Here is a 17359-nt window from a genome sequence, read left to right as displayed (position 1 = left end):
GCCATCATATGGTTGCTGGGAATTGAACTCAGGACCTCTGGAAGAGCAGCCAGTGCTCATGACCTCTGAGCCATCTCTTCGGCCCTGAGAATACATTTCTTTTAAAAATAATATATTCTGATGACAGTGTCCCCTGTTCCAAGTCTTTTCAAATCTTCTCCCCTATAGTATGTTTTCTCTTGCCTTCAGTTTTGTTTTTTGTTTTTGTGTTTTAGGTGGGGGCGGGACATGGAGGGAGTAGAAATGAATGAGAGTAGGAACCATCTCTGGGCTGCACTCTTTTTGAGGCTTTTATCTGAGTCCTGAAGACAAGCATGAACAGACTAGTAAGAAACACCATGTGTACTCTTGCTAAGATGGCATTTAAGTTCGACTTCCTTTCTTAAGAGTGCATCTGATTTTTAAGGAATCCTGGTACCTGAGTAATACAGCTTTGGCTGTCATTGTGGCTACTGCTTCTAAGGCCCAGGTTTAAGGCTGTTAAACCTGTAGAGACTGGTGTTTACGCAGAGATGTCCTATGCACATTGCTTCTGCTGATTACACACCACACCCGCCCATGGATCAGGAGAGCTGCGATTCAAAATAGGCAGCTCTGCTGCACATCCAGCAAGGAAGCCGCCACACTCGGCCTGGTTGTCTGCAGCCCTCAGGGCTCTGCTTTCCCTGAGTTCCATGTGTTCTCATTTTCTTCTGCCTCCAGGTCTCAGCTACTTGTACCTCACGTGAGCTCTTACCATTGTTACTGTGAATAATCTTACTTGTCTCAGGCCAGTTTTCACCACCAAAAAAAATTAAAATTTAGGGTTTTTTTTTTTATTTCATTTTTGTTTTTTCAGAAGAGCTATTAGGTTCTGATGAATTTTGGATCTAAACTCAGTATTTTAGGAAAATGAGACAATTTTTATTTTCCTTATTAAAAGTGTGCACCCCCACTACTACCTGGCTGTTTTTGTTTTTGAGACAGGGTCTCACTATATAGCCCTATATAGTGGCTGGCCTAGAACTCAATACATAGACGAGGATAACCTCAAATCCCAAGAAATGCCTGCCTCTGCTAGGGTTAGAGGTATGCACCACCATGCATGACCAAGATATTTTTAATTATATTTCATTATTTTTTTAATTATATGTTTTTATTTGCATGAAAGTATACACATGGACACATCAGAGAATGTGTTTGGTCAAAGGACAATGTGTGGGAACTAGTTTTCTCCAAACACCCTGTGGGTCCCAGGAATTGAACTGGAGTTTGTAGTCTTGGTGGCAGTGCCTCCCTCCCTTCACTGCCATTGAGATGCCGGAGGCAGGAAATACTTTTTTTTTTTTGGTCCCTGGTATAAGGAATTGCTACATTAATACCCAATTTCCCTAACTCAAGAATCTTTGCAAAGCCTCCTGGATATTATCCAGTGTCTTTGTGTAGCTGCTTACACAGGTGCGTATGCTGGCTTTTCCAGTAACATACAACTCAAGCTGTTTCAAAGTATTGAGGACTTTTGTGTCTAAAATCAGAGTATTTAATGACGAGGGAAGGTACCGCATTGAACCACGCTGCACATTGGTCTTTCGGTGTAGGATTTGGTCATTTTCTGTTTTGGTTCATTGTTTATTTGAAACAGAGTCTCACTTTGTACCCCTGGTGACCTGGAACTAGCTATGTAGAGCAAGCTAGGCTCCCATCTGCTGAGGTCACAGACAAATCCCACATGCCTGGCTTGGTGAGTTTTTGTTTGTTTGCTTGAAACAGTTTGTTATTTCTTTTTTTATAGCCCTGGCTGTGCTAGAGCTCTCTGTGTAGTCCACACTGACCTGGTACTTGTTTTTTGACTTTAGTAAATACTAAATTTAATTGTAGTGGTGAGGCACAGGCAGTACAACTTACAGGTGGTGGGACTCACTGCTTCTGTTGGTGTATAGCTAATCACAGTTCTCTTCCTCAAACAGAACGGCTGATGGAGGAGGCTTGGTAGAAAAACACTACCTCTTTCTGAAGAGACTTTGTCAGGTGTTATGTGCACTGGGAAATCTGCTGTGTGCACTGCTGGTGAGCATGTGTGTGTGCTATGGAGAGCACGGGGCTGCTTGGGGGGCTGGTTCCCTTAGCAGTTGTGTTAGCACTTTGCCACTGCACTGATGGGAGCTGGGGCGCCATTGTCAGCCGGGGTTTCATAGGACTCTATAGGTTACGTCATCGTCAGTAAAAAGGTGAATATGGGTGCGTAGGTAGGATGTTGTCGGCTTCCTTTCTTCCTTCCTTCCTTCCTTCCTTCCTTCCTTCCTTCCTTCCTTCCTTCTTTCCTTCCTTCTTCCTCCTTCCTTGACACAGACTGTCATTCTGTAGTTCTAGATGTCCTGGATCTCACTTTGTAAACCTGGTTGGTCTCAAACTCAGAGATGCATCTGCCACGGTCTCCCAAGAACTGGGTGTGTAACCACACCTGAATTGAAATGATGTTCAATAGATTGAGTCACAAAAATATAAATAGAGGAGGTCTGATGACGTAATGTTTTTTATAACCTTTGCTTTTAATTTTTTGCGTCAGTATCTCTTTGTAGCTTAGTCTGTTTTTAAACTTAGCGTCTTCCTGCCTAAGCTTCCCCAGTGTTATGACGATCAGCGTGGATCAAGGCTAGATGGATGAACTCGTCGAGCCTTCAATGTTATACCTGTCTCTTATCACTCATTCTCCCTACCCCCACCACCTCTATTCAGCGGCTTCCTACGAAGTCCCACTGATGTGGTCTTTTCCTTCTTTAGGCCTTAGATGCTAACATACAAACACCCGTAAACTTTGGGATGTACCTGGAATCTTTTCTTGCTTTCACAACCCACCCAAGTCAGGTAAGCTTGATACAAATAACTCGTTAATATTAGGATAGTCAACGCAAGCCAGACATGACAGCATGGAGTATTTCCTACTCATGTCTAAATGTCACTTCACTGAACCTAAGGAATGACTGAAGGACTCAGAGTTGCCAAGGACCTGGTGGGAAGGCTGAGTGGGTAAAAGACGCCTGCTATACAAGCCTGGCAATCTGCACAAATCCCTGGGCCCACAGTGATAGGAGAGAGAACCAGCTTCTGAAAGCTGATGACCTCTGACCTCTGGTTGTGATACACAGAGACACAGATAAATAAGCATATTTTAAAAGAGAGAATATTGGGTCTGTTTCACCAGTTCCCTGCCTTGCTCAGGAGCTTTTCCCAACAGGTAGCTTTCTGCTAGTGCTCTATGCAATGGAGTGTGTGGCCCAGATGATTTGAACAAGAAAAATATTTAAAAGTTTAGTGAATTTTGTGACTTTGATATTAATTGCATGCAATTCAGTATTTTTTCTTGTCACTTTGTGATTCTAGTTCCTACTGTCTAGTTTCTGAGAGAGTTGATTGCTGTCCTGACCACACTCCAGGGCTCGCACTCTGTTACTGGCATGTCAGAGCAGGTCATCCATCCCTGATGCACTGCAGAAGTTAGTTCAGAATGTAGTGACCTCTTCCTGTGGGAAATTATTGTTGATAACTGCTAGGCTAAGCAACAGTCTTGCTCAAGTAATAATATCTAAATCCTTAAGCTGACGAGTAGATTTTTGTTTTGGTTTAGTTTCTACGCTCTTCAACGCATATGACGTGGGGAGCCCTCTTTAGGCATGAAGTTCTGTCCCGTGATCCGTCGCTGTTAGCAGTAATACCAAAATATCTTCGTGCTTCTATGACAAACTTGGTGAAGGTAAGCAATGGAAGTCCTAAGTGTGCAGTGCGTTAGCTGTGGGATCCTAAGTGTGCAATGTGTGTTCTCGGTGGGATCCTAAGTGTGCATGCAGTGTGTTAGCAGAGTGTTGTAAGATTTTGGCGTTGATGAGTCTCTTAAACTCCTCTAAGGGAATTCTCCTATTACGGAAGAAGGCAGCTTTGAATGGTTGTCACACCTGTTCTTCCATAATTTAGAACACTTAAATAGGAAGTATGGAGTACGGTGCTAGGGACAGAGCGGGACCCATGAGCTCATTGCTGCTTAGGAGTTAAAAGCAGGATTAGCAGAATGTTTTGCAAATGTGTGAGCGTAGAATCAGGTAGATTCTCAGATGGAATAATATCTAAGGATTGTTTCTGAAAGTCATGTGCCACTCGGCAGGGCTACACGTAAGGAGTGTGGTGGCAGTAAGGACCCCTTCTGCAGAGACCTGCTCATAAGCCTGTATGTGACAGTCTCAGATCTGGAAGAGCTGCCGCTGCCAGAACCGTTGTTGATCTTCTCCCTTCCCCTCCCCCCAGGCTTTGTGCATACTAGGCAAGACACACACAGACACACACAGACACACACACAGACACACACACACACACACACCAGCCCTTCATTGTAAGGCATAAAGCCAGGGAACAGGACTCTGTTTCCTCAATTTAACACATACTGTGTTCTAATTTTGTTATGGTTTTACAATACTTTTTTGGGGGGGTTGTTTGTTTGTTTGTTTTTTGTTTTTTATACTTTGGTTTTGGCCTAGAAGTTCTATGTAGACAGAGCTCACCTTGAACTTGGAGAGAGAGATCATCTTGCCTCTTCTCAAATTCTGGGAATGTAGGTATGGGCCATGATATTCAGCCTCTCTTGCTCAGTACGTAATGAAATAAGCAATTTCCAATCCCTCATCTTATTCCGTATGAAATTAGTACCTTTTTTTGGGGGGGCCATGTTCATACCTGGACCCTGGAAGTTACTGAGGAATCCAGACATTGTATCAGCTTTCTGTATTCTCTTTTCCACTCTGAAGAGCATCAGCTCTGGGCAGCCAGACGGTAGGACTTACTGTCGTAATGTTACTGTCGTAATGGTCTTGGAGCCTTGGTTCCTCTGAGGCTTCGGTTGCTGGAGGCTGCGCACTCCCCTCAGTGGTCCATCCTCATCCCTGCCCCCACTGATTCTCTTTCTCTTTCCAGATGGGCTTTCCTTCTAAAACAGATAGCCCCAGCTGTGAATATTCCAGATTTGACTTTGACAGTGATGAGGACTTCAATGCATTCTTCAACTGTAAGTGCTGAGACTCCTCCTAGTACTCTCAGAATGGCGTCTGCTGCTGTAATCCTGGTGCAGTGCCTGAGACTTCCTGTTAGCAGCCCTCAGACCTGGAGAGCAGTTCTCTTAACTCCCAGGTTTCTATTGCAGAAGGGTACTGGTAGCATATTTCAGCATGGTGGATTCTAAGCCCATGAGTTTTCTCTCTCCTCTCCACCACTGTGGCCTGTTGTACCTTGTGAGGAGCCGGGCTGTTCTCCACAGCAGCCACACGCCTCATGTCCCTGTCTAGCTGCTCCCTTTACTTTTGTAGACATGTCAAATCAACCTTAGTTTGCTGCTTACAGGATCTAGGTGGTAAGACATTTTTAGAGTTAATTTACTTTTTAAGGTTTCTGGATTCATTAATTCAACAAAGTTATAATAAGCCACTGTGATCTAGAACGTGAGTGTACAACCCTGGCCCCAGCAGCTGAGCAAATGGTAGCTTGCATTCATATCCTGGTGTTGATTCATGTCCTTCTCTCCTCAGCGTCCCGAGCCCAGCATGGAGAGGTGGTGAGGTGTGTGTGTCGACTGGATCCTAAGACTAGCTTCCAGATGGCGGCAGAGTGGCTCAAGTATCAGCTGTCAGCTGCTATTGACACTGGACCTGTGAACTGTTAGTTTTTGCTTTTTGTCTTTTACTAAATGTTAATATTCTATAAAAACTGTATACACAGAAATAAGGCAGAGACACCTGTCAGAGCAGTGTGCTAATACTGTTGAGAGTCAGCTGCCTACTGCCCACTTCCATGCTCCAAGGGAGTGTCTTCTTTATACTCACCGAGAACCAAAGCAGATAGTAACTAAATCTGCCGCTGTTATTTAAATTAGACCACCGAATCGCTCTCAGCTTTGCCTCTGTTTCTCTTCTGCTAGAATCACCCAGTTATGGATTCTGCTGTGTCCCTTCAGGGACGCCATAAATCAAGCTGCATGTCTAGACCTAACTTTTGCTTTAAACAAGTACTAATATATAGATTCAGAAAGAATCTCTGGTTGAGCATAGCAGGGACGATTCAAGGAATTCCCATATCAAACACCTCAGAGCCTTTGGGCAGTCTCATTTTATATAAAACCAAAATTCCTACCTTTCCGCAAGTGCTTCAGGCAGTTACACTTGTCTGTCTGCCGTATCTGTTCTGTGGTTAGTGGGCAGGGCGAAAGGCAGGAGAGGTGGTGACTTAACAAGGACAAGTTATTTGCAGTCGTGCTCATTCCCAGGGCACTAAGGATTTAAATGATGCGATAGACTGTTCACTTGGGAGTGTAAATCCACTCTGAAGGCCTGGTGACGTGACTGAGGGAACTCCACTGAACTGCCGCAGGACTAGTGAATGGCAGCAGCATACAGAGGCTGGAAAGTAGCCTGTTAGCATCTGCTTGTGGCTTCTTGTGGGGGGGGGGGGTATCTGGGGATGTGTATGGGTTTGGACCCTGGATCATTTCTCTAGCTGGTTCCCTGAGAATTGCTGCTGTGAGACTACTGGATGTTAAACAGCGTATTGTAACTTAAGAATTCCTGTGTGTGTGTGTGTGTGTGTGTGTGTGTGTGTGTGTGTGTGTGTGTGTGTGAGAACTTGGTATGTAGCCCAAGCTGGCCTCAGATGTAACTGTCCTCATCCCTCAGCTGTTGAACTTGGTGCTCCCATGCCCGCCCACAGCATTCCCAAACCCCAGGGGATCCACACAGGACCGCTAGCACTGAGCAGCAGCCCCGGCTCAGAGCGGTTCCTTATGATCTCAAATATCTTAATTTTGTGGGTCTCCTAGACGATCACCTAAGGGGGGAGCAACTCATATTTTCCAAATGCCTTGTAATCCATAGTTTCCTTCCATGCATATTCTCAAGACACTGAACGGGAGTGGGGAGGAGGAAGCAGAGGAACAGCCTTGTCAGTCTCGTGTGGTGGGGCTGTCAGATCACCTGCTCCTGTACCCCCGAATCACCACGTGTTCTTTGAGACTCCACCTGTGGTTCTTTGTGTTGCCTGCTGTCCTACTGCACTGATAAGTATTTGCATGTGTGTTTCAAAAGCGTGTTCTGCAGCTGGAGCTGGAGAGGGAGGCTTCTGCTCCATCTTCTCACCTTCATATGTGCAGTGGGAAGCCATGACCTTTTTTCTGGAAAGTGTGATCAACCAGATGTTTCGAACACTAGAAAAAGAAGTAAGTAACTTTCCCATGCTCACTGAGTGATCTTTGACCTTTTGTAAACAGTAGTTGGATGGAGAAACGTAGGGACATGCATCTTATAAAGGAGAAGCAGACTTAGATAGGAAGGCCCATGCTCAAGTTCAGCCACCGAGAGCTGAGACGGAGACGGAGGTCTGTGGTGCTAAGCCGTCAGCACTTAGTCTCTATTTTGAGGGGTGGTCAGTTGAGCTTGGCTGTGCATAGGAGCCACATGGAGGGTACATCTGTAGTGAGGCAAGCCACGAGAACTTGGGCTTGGGTCACCTTAAGAGGTGCTCTTCAGAGCACCTTTCTCAGTTAGGACAGGTGAAGTATAATGTTCATGTTGTGTGGCCATTGTCCTCCCCAGAACAGTAACTGATGAGGGCAGGCGCCTGTTTGTGTGCCTTGGTTTTACAATGGGCTCTTTTTTTCTCACTGTATTGCCGACAATTGAATCCAGGACCTTGCCCATGCCAGGCAAACAGCACTTCTTAAGCTGTAACCTCCACCCAGGGCTAGATTTCTAATCCTGAAAGACGGATATCTGATGAGAGTGTATGTAATAGGGTTGCTTTCTTCACGAAGCCTCCTGGTGTTTATCTCGCCACTTTTGCCTGGTCTGACAGTTGCAAATTGCCCATTTTCTCCCTTCATTGTGAATAGAAGCAGCCCGCCGGCCAGCTTTTAATTTCCTTTCAGTGGAAGAATTTGACGATGAGATTCTTTGACTAGAAAGGCTGAAAGCGTGCTCGTCCCTCCACTGCAGCGTGGCCTTGCGGTGTCTCCAGTCTGGGAGAAGCAGAGTGTCAAGTAGACCAAGTGTTAGCAGCTTCAGTGATGGCCTGATGATGAGACTGTCTGGGGGATTGTGTCCCATTGGGATGATGAAGATGTGTTTGCTTCCCTTGGTAGTAAATCACAAAGCATTAGAAAGCAGTGTAACCTAGTGGTAGACAGAGCGTGTTAAATAATTCCCCAAAAGGTAGAAGAACAACTGTTTTGAAGCCAACCTGTGCTACATACATACCAGGGCCCTATTTAAAAAGAAAAATGAGATGAAACAAAGGTTGACATTGGAAGACACATAGTTTGGGCTGGAGAGGTGGCTCAGTGCTTTAGAGCACTTTCTGGTCTTTCAGAAGACCTTAGTTGGGTCCTGTTGGTTACAGGCTCACAATTGCTTGTAACATTCTCTACTGAAGCTCCAGGGTATCTGACACCTCAGGCCTTCAAGGACACCTGTACTCTCACAGGCATTTGTGTGTACCCATGTATGCACTCACGCTTGAGAATATGCATATGCATGCACATACACACACAATTTAATAACATAGATCTTAAAGGAAATATATAACTTTTAACACCACAAATTTAGCCATCCCCTCAAAATCTTATTCAGATGAACTAATGAAAATGTAAGCAGCCGGGCAGTGGTGGCACACGCCTTTAATCCAGCACTTGGGAGGCAGAGGCAGGCAGATTTCTGAGTTCGAGAGTTTGAGGCTAGCCTGGTCTACAGAGTGAGTTCCAAGACAGCCAGGGCTACACAGAGAAACCCTGTCTCGAAAAAAAAAAAAAAAAAAAGAAAATGTTTACTTTTTTACTTAAACAGAGCCTTGCTGTGTAGCTTGGCTGGCCTTGAACTTGTGGCAGTCCTACTGCCTTTGGATCCTAAAATAGAGGTACTCTCCAGCTAAGGGATTCAGCTAAGGGACCTATCTATCTATCTATAATGGAAAAACAGAAACTTTTTTTTTTACTGATAGGCAATTATATATTCCTGTTGTGGTACATGTTGGCATCAGTTATGGAAGTTTTTAATGAAATGGTTTAGTGGTTTAGATTTCAATGGTTCAAAAGCAGTGTATACGCTGGGCTTTGTAATACAGGCTTACAATTCTAAATACTTGGGAGCCTGAACCAGGACTACAAGCTCAGAGTTATCTTAAGCTCTAGACTGAGTTCAGGGCCAGTCTGGGCAAACTTAAAAACAGTCTCAAGATACAAAGTTGTGCGGATAGGGACAAAGAACTGAGACATAGCCAGTTGTTGGACACTTTCCTCATATACACGAGGCTCTGGCTTCAGTTCCCAGAAGCACACACACACTGCTGGTTCATAGGTGCATGTTGTGCGGTCGCTTACACTGTTAGGTTTTCACAGCCTACCATGAGCAGCAGCCCTGCTGACTTCTCGAGTGTCTGACAGGAACTCCCAGTTAACGACGGGATAGAGCTGCTGCAGCTGGTGTTGAACTTTGAGATGAAGGATCCCCTCGTCCTCTCCTGTGTCCTCACCAACGTCTCAGCACTGTTCCCGTTTGTCACTTACAAGCCTGCGTTCCTGCCCCAGGTCTTCTCTAAGGTACAAGCCCATCTTTATGAGCTTGATTTTAAAATATGAGTCAATTTGTATAGCTCTTTGAAAGTATCTGTTGTAAGCTGATCAAGAGGCAGGCATATTCTCTTGTATTAGGTGCACTTGGTACTTACTGTGGGTCCGACACTACACTAGTACCTTATTGTTTGGTACCACTGTGGGGAAAAGGCACATAGACAGACATGGTAGTGCAGTGGGTAAATACACGTCCATGCTAGGAGACAGAAGGGAAAGCTAAAGAACGTTCTTAATTGTACTGTTGGATTGGTGGTGGGAATTTTGAGTCAGGAACAGCATGGATAATTTTTGAGGTTTCTGATGTGTGATTCAGTGCATGGAAAGAGCCCCCACTATACCCAAAGTTCATGTAAAACAGCTCTCAATACTGATGATAGGAGGTTAAATGTCTACATTGAGGGGGTCCTGAGGTAAAATGTAGGCATTATCTCAAGACTAAAAGTGTAGTGGGGCTTGAGAGATGGATAAGAACACTTGCTGTTCTTGTCAAGAACCCATATGGTTCCTCACAGCGAACACTTCCAGAGAATCTCACACCCTTCCTTTAGTCTTTTCTGGCACCAGGAATGCATGTGATATAGACATACATTCAGGCAAAACACTCATATACATAAAATGAATAAATACTTTTTTTTTTTTACTTTTTCCCCTTCCCTTCTCTCTCTTGCTCTGGTCCCTGCTCACTCCCAGCCATGCTCACTCCGGGCCAAAGTACATTGTAGCTGTCTTCCGACACCCATATGAGGGCATCAGATCTCATAAGGATGGTTGTGAGCCACCATGTGGTTGCTGGGATTTCAACTCATGACTTCCTAAAGAGCAGTTGGTGTTCTTAACCGCTGAGCCATCTCAGCAGCCTGTAAATACCTTTTTTTTTTTTTTTTTTTTTTTTTTAAAAAAAGACTATGTTTAGCCATGGAAAACAGGATCTATGTATACACTTGGAGATATCTAGCTCTAGCCAGAACTCATCAGCATCAATGAAGGAGTGACACAGAGGGCAAGAAGTCCCACCCTGCCTATCCCAAAAGAAAGAGCTAGCCAGAGAAATGAAGATCATGCTGCCCAGGACAGAAGCTCACTAAGCCTTAAAGAAGGTCCAGTGGGTTTCTTGAATTGCCCCTTGGGCCAGGGTAACTCATATTTACACTTGGGTAAGGCCAAGGCAGCACCCACACTGCTGGAGGGAAGGAGCAGAGGGGAGGTACGGAAGGACTCAGTGCAGATCAGAGAGCTGCCCTCAGCTGAGCTGTGGGCAATGGCCTAGACTGATGGGTCTAGTAATCCCGCCTCTTACTCTGTAAATGGTACAGAGGTAAAGTTAGGGCTCTCCAGCCCCCTATAGACATCTGAGAAAGTGGACTGTGACTTGTAACACCAGGGACCCTCCTCCACCACTTCTGCTGCCAGCCTGTGGATGCCAAGAATGTACTCGTAGGGTTGGCTGGAACTTGTGCTCACTGACACACAGGAAGTAACTGTTGCTTCTCTTCTCCCCCAGCTCTTTTCATTTGTCACTTTTGAATCTGTTGGGGAAAGTAAGGTAAGACTTTTTTTTTTTTTTCCAATTTTGTTTGGGTTATTTTTTGAAACAGGGTCTTACTGTGTACCTCAGGCTGGTCTGAAAGTCTGTCTTCCTACCAGTGCATTAAGGGTGTAAGCTGCCATGCAAAGCTGAGATCATTCATTTAAACTGTCTGATTCTAACTTCTCATGGTTTTAAGTATGAGTACCTCACACCCATACTTACTCTGGAGTTTTATGTGTATGGAAGGGTTAGCCAAGCAGATGGCCATGGGTGTTTTTCTCTGGAGGAATCCTAGGGCACATCTGAAGACAGGTTCATGGGGACTGTGCACCTTGATTCATCTTGCCCTTAGAACTATAGTCACGGACTGAATCTGCTGACTATTACATGGTCTTGAGCTGCGTTAGTGAGTTGAATTGAAAGTGTCTCTGAGTTTGGGGAATGTTTCTCTGCAGGCCCCCAGGACTCGGGCAGTCAGGAATGTAAGGAGACATGCGTGTTCCTCCATCAACAAGATGTGTCGAGACTACCCAGACCTTGTTCTGGTAAGCTGCGGGCCCTGGCTGAGTCTTCTGAACCTTGTGCAACTAGTCTTTTGTAGATAGTTTTCTTGAGTTGGTCTGTTCTTCCTCTTTTTACATAGAGTGGTGGTTTTTAACTTTCCTAATGCTGCAACCTTTTGATACAGTTCCTTACATTATTGTGACCCCCAAAACATTAAATTAAGTTGCTACTACTTCATAACTATAACTTTTCTACTGATCAGAGTTGTAATGTAAATATCTGATATTCAGGATGTCTGATATACAACCCCCAAAGGGGTCATGACCCATAGGTTGAGAACTGCTGTCTTAGTGAGGCAGCTTAAAATGTAACTGAATTCACCCCTCAAGATGCGTGGTTCTTTTCTATGTGGTTGTCCAATTTTGACATGCTTTATAGCCATGTGAAGCAACTCCTCTCCAATGAGCAACTGCTGACCCAGATGGAGAAGTGTGCCCTCAAGGAAGCCCTGGTTCAAGTTAGCAACCAATTTTTGAGAGAAGCCAGATATAGATTCTAGCCATTTTTTGTGGGGGTTCTTTTAAAAGTTAACATTAATCCACATTAAAAGATTACTTTGAAATTGATCTTGGTGAATGGACAGTAACATCAGTGTAGAGAAACACTAGACAGAACTGCCCCCTACCTGGTTTGTTAATCAGACAAGAGGGAACATTATGACAGTGATGGCCCATGGGCCTAATCTCCCATAGACTGGCTTGTTTTTCTGGCATCATTGACTGACTCCCTCTCTGAAGGTCAGCCTTTTCTCTTTGTGATATGCAGCCCAATTTTGACATGCTTTATAGCCATGTGAAGCAACTCCTCTCCAATGAGCTACTGCTGACCCAGATGGAGAAGTGTGCCCTCATGGAAGCCCTGGTTCTAGTTAGCAACCAATTTAAGGATTACGAGCGGCAGAAGTTATTCCTGGAGGAGCTGATGGCACCGGTGGTCAACATCTGGCTTTCTGAAGAAATGTGCAGGTATAGGAGATGTGGGGACCAGTGACTGTGATAGCACTTGATTAGAACTGGTATGTTTCCAGAGCTGTGTGAAGGTGGGGAGGGGAGTGAGATTGAGGGGCTGTGCTGGTACTCTCAGTGAACAGAACCTTACCTCAGAAAGTGTTGCCTTACTCTATGGAGGTGTACTAGGACTGGTCAGAGGTGGCTAGCATAGTCATGGGCACGTAACGCTGTGGCACATTTGCAGTGCAGCTTCAGCATCTTTGGAGAAATGAGAGCAGCGTAGGAAGGATCACGGGATCTGTGGACCTGGTACCTGTGGTGTCTACATGGTAGAGAACCTGTTTCTCTTGTCACTGTTTTAATTTGTAAAATATTTGGGAATGTTAACATAAACTTTCAAATGACAGCTTATAATTCGTGTGATAAAACTAACACTATAACAACTGCTGTTTGGCTGTTTGGGCTGGGCTCAGTGGCACATACCTTTAATCTTAGCACTCAGGAGGCAGAGGTAGATGAATCTGTGAATTCCAGAACAACCAGAGCTACATTGAGACCTTGTTTCAAAATCCAAAGAAAACAACAAAAGCAAAAACCCTACTGTTTGGGGTCAAATAATCTTTCTCTCAGCTCTTTTAAATTTAGTTTCTTGAGACTGGGTCTACTGTAACCTAGATTGGCCTCAAGATAAACGTGTAGCCAAGGGTGACCTTGAACTCCTGATCCTCCTTGCCCTCTTCCTCTCAAGTGCTGGGATTACAACACTGGATAATGATGCTTCCTTTATCTCCTGTCAGCTCTTGTGGAGGCCATTGTCCTTCCTTAAAGGCAGCTATGGTGGCACACACCCTTACCGTCAGAGCGTACACCAGTCTCTGAGTTCCTGGTCAGCCAAACCAATTTGGGGACTGGAGAAATGGCTCAGCTGATAAAAGAGCATTTACCGCTCTTGTAGAGGACACAGGCTCATCCGGGTCCCAGCGCCTACACGGTAGCCCACTACCGTTTGTAACTCTGGCCCCAAGGAACCCAGAGCCCTCTTCTGGCCGTTGAGGAACCAAACACTCAAGTGGTGCACATACATACATAGATGCAAGCAAACATTTTCCCCCTCCCCTTTTTAAAAAAATCATGATGTAAGGGCTGGAGGGATGGGTTAGTGGTTAAGAAAGCTTACTGCTTTTTCAGACTACCAGAGTTGGGGCCCAACACCAGGCCGACCTGCTCACAGACCGCTTTAGGGGACCCAGTGGTCTCTTTTGGCCTCCTAGGTCACCTGCACTCACATATACATGCCACCCCACAGACACGCACATACACTGAGCTAAAAGTGAATCTTTGTCTAAACAAAGACCCTGATGGAACTTTCTTCCCCGTCTCAGAGCACTATCAGATATTGATGCCTTCATTGCCTATGTGGGTGCTGATCTGAAAAGCTGTGACCCGGCTGTGGAGGACCCATGTGGCTTGAACCGTGCACGAGTAAGACTCTCCTGGGAGTGGGAAGTTTCACTGGCCACGGGCAGGAGTTAGGGTGTTTCACTTATCAAGTTTCTCAGATTTGTTTTGTCTGTACTGGTGAGAGACCCAAGAGTCACTCCTGCCCTAAGCTTCTCCTTTCTTTTCTTCTTTAGTCTTGAATTCTTGAGTTAGTTCTCACAACAGAGCACATGGTCTTTTCTATGAAGTCATTATTTTGGCTTTAAGGATCCCTAAGTAGCTCGGAAGACTGGAGGTGTAATGAGGAAGTAGGTCAGAACTTGTCGCAGGGTGAGTCCTCCCTGCTACTGCTCTCTGGCATGTGAAGTCCTAGATGATGGCCAAACCTTGAGAACCTGAGGCTTTCCAGGGCACTGGTACTCATCACATAAGCCACTATGGTGAAAGACACGCAACCAGCCTGGCATGAGGGGTTGGGGGTTAGGATGCAAGCTGTGAATATGGAGTCCCAGGTGGAGGGTCAGGTAAAACATGGCAGTTTACACACTCGGTGGCGCTCATCCAAGCCACCCCTGCCCCAGTGTCATTAAAGCCCTGAAAAGACATCCTAATGAAAAGGCAGCTTCCAGAGCTTTCTACCACTGGTCCTGAAAGTGGAAGTGAGGCGACCTCCCTTGGACTGGATCATAAAGATGAGGATGGAGGTCTTGCCCGGGTGGGAGACACAGAGGCTTCCTCCCTGTCTGTCACTGTTGCTGAGCTGTCACCCTGAATGTGTGTCACAGTGCTTTCCCCTTATCTCCTGCTGTATTTTTCATTCTTCTTATAGATGAGCTTTTGTGTGTACAGCATTCTGGGGGTTATGAGACGAACTACCTGGCCTTCAGACCTAGAAGAAGCCAAAGCTGGGGGGTTCGTGGTGGGTTACACACCCACTGGAAATCCGATCTTCCGTAACCCCTGCACAGAGCAGATCCTGAGACTTCTTGACAATTTGCTTGCCCTTGTAAGGTGAGTCAGAGATGTTCTTTGTTTTTATTTTAACCCACAGAATCTCAAAAGTTGAATCTTATGTCTGGTCGCACTAGTGCTATGGGATTAGGTCCTGAGTCTTTGGAGAAGGAGGCTCTACCCTGTGTGAGGTGTACTCTATCTATAGACATAATAGTACTATGTCTATATAGTTATTATGTCTATATATTATGTCAATATAGTCTATTAGATCCTGTCTTGGTTTTTCAAGACAGGGTCTCTCTGTGTAGCCTTGACTATCTTGGAACTTACTCTGTAGACCAGGCTGATCTCAAACTCAAGATCGGCCTGCCTCTGCCTCTCAAGTTTGTGCACCACCACTAGCACCTGGCTTCCTTCCTTCCTTCCTTCCTTCCTTCCTTCCTTCCTTCCTTCCTTCTTCCCTCCCTCCCTCCCTCCCTCTCTCCCTCTCTCCCTCCCTCCCTCCCTCCCTCCCTCCCTCCTTTCTTTCTTTCTTTGTTTTTTTGAGACAGGGTTTCTCTGTGTAGCCCTGGCTGTCCTGGAACTCACTCTGTAGACCAGGCTGGCCTCGAACTCAGAAATCCGCCTGCCTCTGTCTCCCAAGTGCTGGGATTAAAGGCGAGTGCCACCACCGCCCGGCTAGCACCTGGCTTTTTAAAAAATATAGTCAGTGGTGTTTTTGTTGTCGCTTTGCTGTTACTTGATGCTGCTGGGGACTGAAGCGGGCCTTGTGCTTCCATGGCCACAGGGTACCGTTGAGGTACATCCTGCTTGTGTCTCCTTATAGCTCATGCTGTCTTTTACGGTTATTTTGTCTCCATTTTTTACTAGGAAGGGAATGGCTTGGTGGGAGTGGGACCTTTTGGTTTCTGTAGTAATGTTTCTCCAGATAGTGTCTATGGATTTCTCACTCATAACTGAACTCATGTAGGCCAAACTTCCACTGGCTCAGCAAGCCAGAGAACAGGATCTCTCGCCTCAGTCTGTGCCAGGCTTCACTGTGAGACCTGTGGCAGCAGCAGCTACCGGAGCCCTTGCTTAAGGAGCAGAATTGGGGACCCACTCCAGACTCTGAATGTTAAGCTACCTGGGAGTTTCATGTGCACATTAAAGAGTCAGAAGCATTGTCCTAGAGCATGTGAGCTAACGTGCACAAATGAAAGTTGGCCAGTCTAGGCTTAGTGGTTATGAGAAGTGTACTTTCAAACTTTATATAAGTGAAAATTTAAAAAACCATGTAGTCCTTGGTCTCTGACCTCTTTTGCTTAACATCATGGTGTGGGAGCCATCCAAGTTATATGAAGCTGAGGTCTGTTTCCTCTTCCTGTCTATGTGGTATTCTGCTGTGTGGCTTTGCTGTCTCTTACTGCCCCTCGGCTTTTGGACAGAGTTTTAATAATATACATATCATAATTTAATAATAAGCTGCTCTCACGATCTTGGAAATGTACTTGCAAGATATTTGCATAACCTTGTTGGTTATACGTGGGAGGGTAGAATTCCTGAGTTGTAAGTTATGTGTTTTCAGTTTTCCTGGCTAGAGCAGCTTTCAGATGTGGTTGGACAGGAATGATGGAAATTTTTTTTGGTTCTTTCTTTTTATTGCTTTTGAAGCAGTGTACTGCCAGCCCTGTGCATGTGCGTTCAGGGCAGGGTGTGGGATGGGGAGTACACTTACCTGCAAGTGCATGCAGAAGCCAGAGATGATGTCAGGTTATTTCTCCGTTGTTAATTCTCTGCCTTATTCTTTGAGACATAGTCTCCGACTTGAATCTAAACCTGGAAGTTTGGCGAGACTGGCTAATCAGAGTACCCCTGGGCTCTGCCTATTTCTGCCCACTCAGCATTCCTGTCATGGGCAGGGGCTGGCATAGCAAGCACTTTACTTTCTGAGCCGTCTCCCCAGGCCCCTTTTGTGTTTTTAATTATGTTTTAGGCTAGTAGGTTGTATTCTTTGTTATCCTGGCTCATCTATAGCATGGTGACCTTGAACTCTTGGTCCTTCTACCTCCCAACTGTCACCATACCCAGCTTAGGGTGTTTATTTGGTTGGTTTGTTTTTATGACCACATTTAATTAATGAGTAAAAACAGCAGGTCAGTATACTGCAAAGCCACTTACAGCACACATAATCAGACCACTTGAGGCTAAAGTAGGAGACTTTTGGGCATAAAACATTGTCTCGAAAAAAGGGGGGTGGCATGTTTTACATGCCTTTAATACTAGTATTTGGGAGCAGAGTCAGGCTGATAT

At 45.3% G+C, this 17359-nt stretch overlaps 1 protein-coding gene across 1 annotated transcript in view; it reads left to right on the top strand.

Annotated features, from left to right (window-relative positions):
* Xpo5 (exportin 5) overlaps positions 1-17359 on the top strand; it is a 41406-nt gene that overhangs the window by 11348 nt on the left and 12699 nt on the right. The window contains exons 9-20 of the mRNA XM_028766720.1: positions 1947-2046; positions 2761-2844; positions 3605-3730; positions 4939-5029; positions 5547-5675; positions 7095-7225; positions 9443-9598; positions 11133-11174; positions 11615-11704; positions 12489-12688; positions 14056-14155; positions 14943-15124. Of these exons, the coding sequence (XP_028622553.1) occupies positions 1947-2046; positions 2761-2844; positions 3605-3730; positions 4939-5029; positions 5547-5675; positions 7095-7225; positions 9443-9598; positions 11133-11174; positions 11615-11704; positions 12489-12688; positions 14056-14155; positions 14943-15124 (1431 nt within the window). The remainder of the gene's footprint in view (positions 1-1946; positions 2047-2760; positions 2845-3604; positions 3731-4938; positions 5030-5546; positions 5676-7094; positions 7226-9442; positions 9599-11132; positions 11175-11614; positions 11705-12488; positions 12689-14055; positions 14156-14942; positions 15125-17359) is intronic.

Source organism: Grammomys surdaster, unplaced genomic scaffold, assembly GCF_004785775.1.
Source record: "Grammomys surdaster isolate TR1022 unplaced genomic scaffold, NIH_TR_1.0 169, whole genome shotgun sequence".
Taxonomy (NCBI): domain Eukaryota; kingdom Metazoa; phylum Chordata; class Mammalia; order Rodentia; family Muridae; genus Grammomys; species Grammomys surdaster.
The sequence above is the reverse complement of the archived record's forward strand: the minus strand, read 5'-3'. Positions and strand labels throughout refer to the sequence as shown.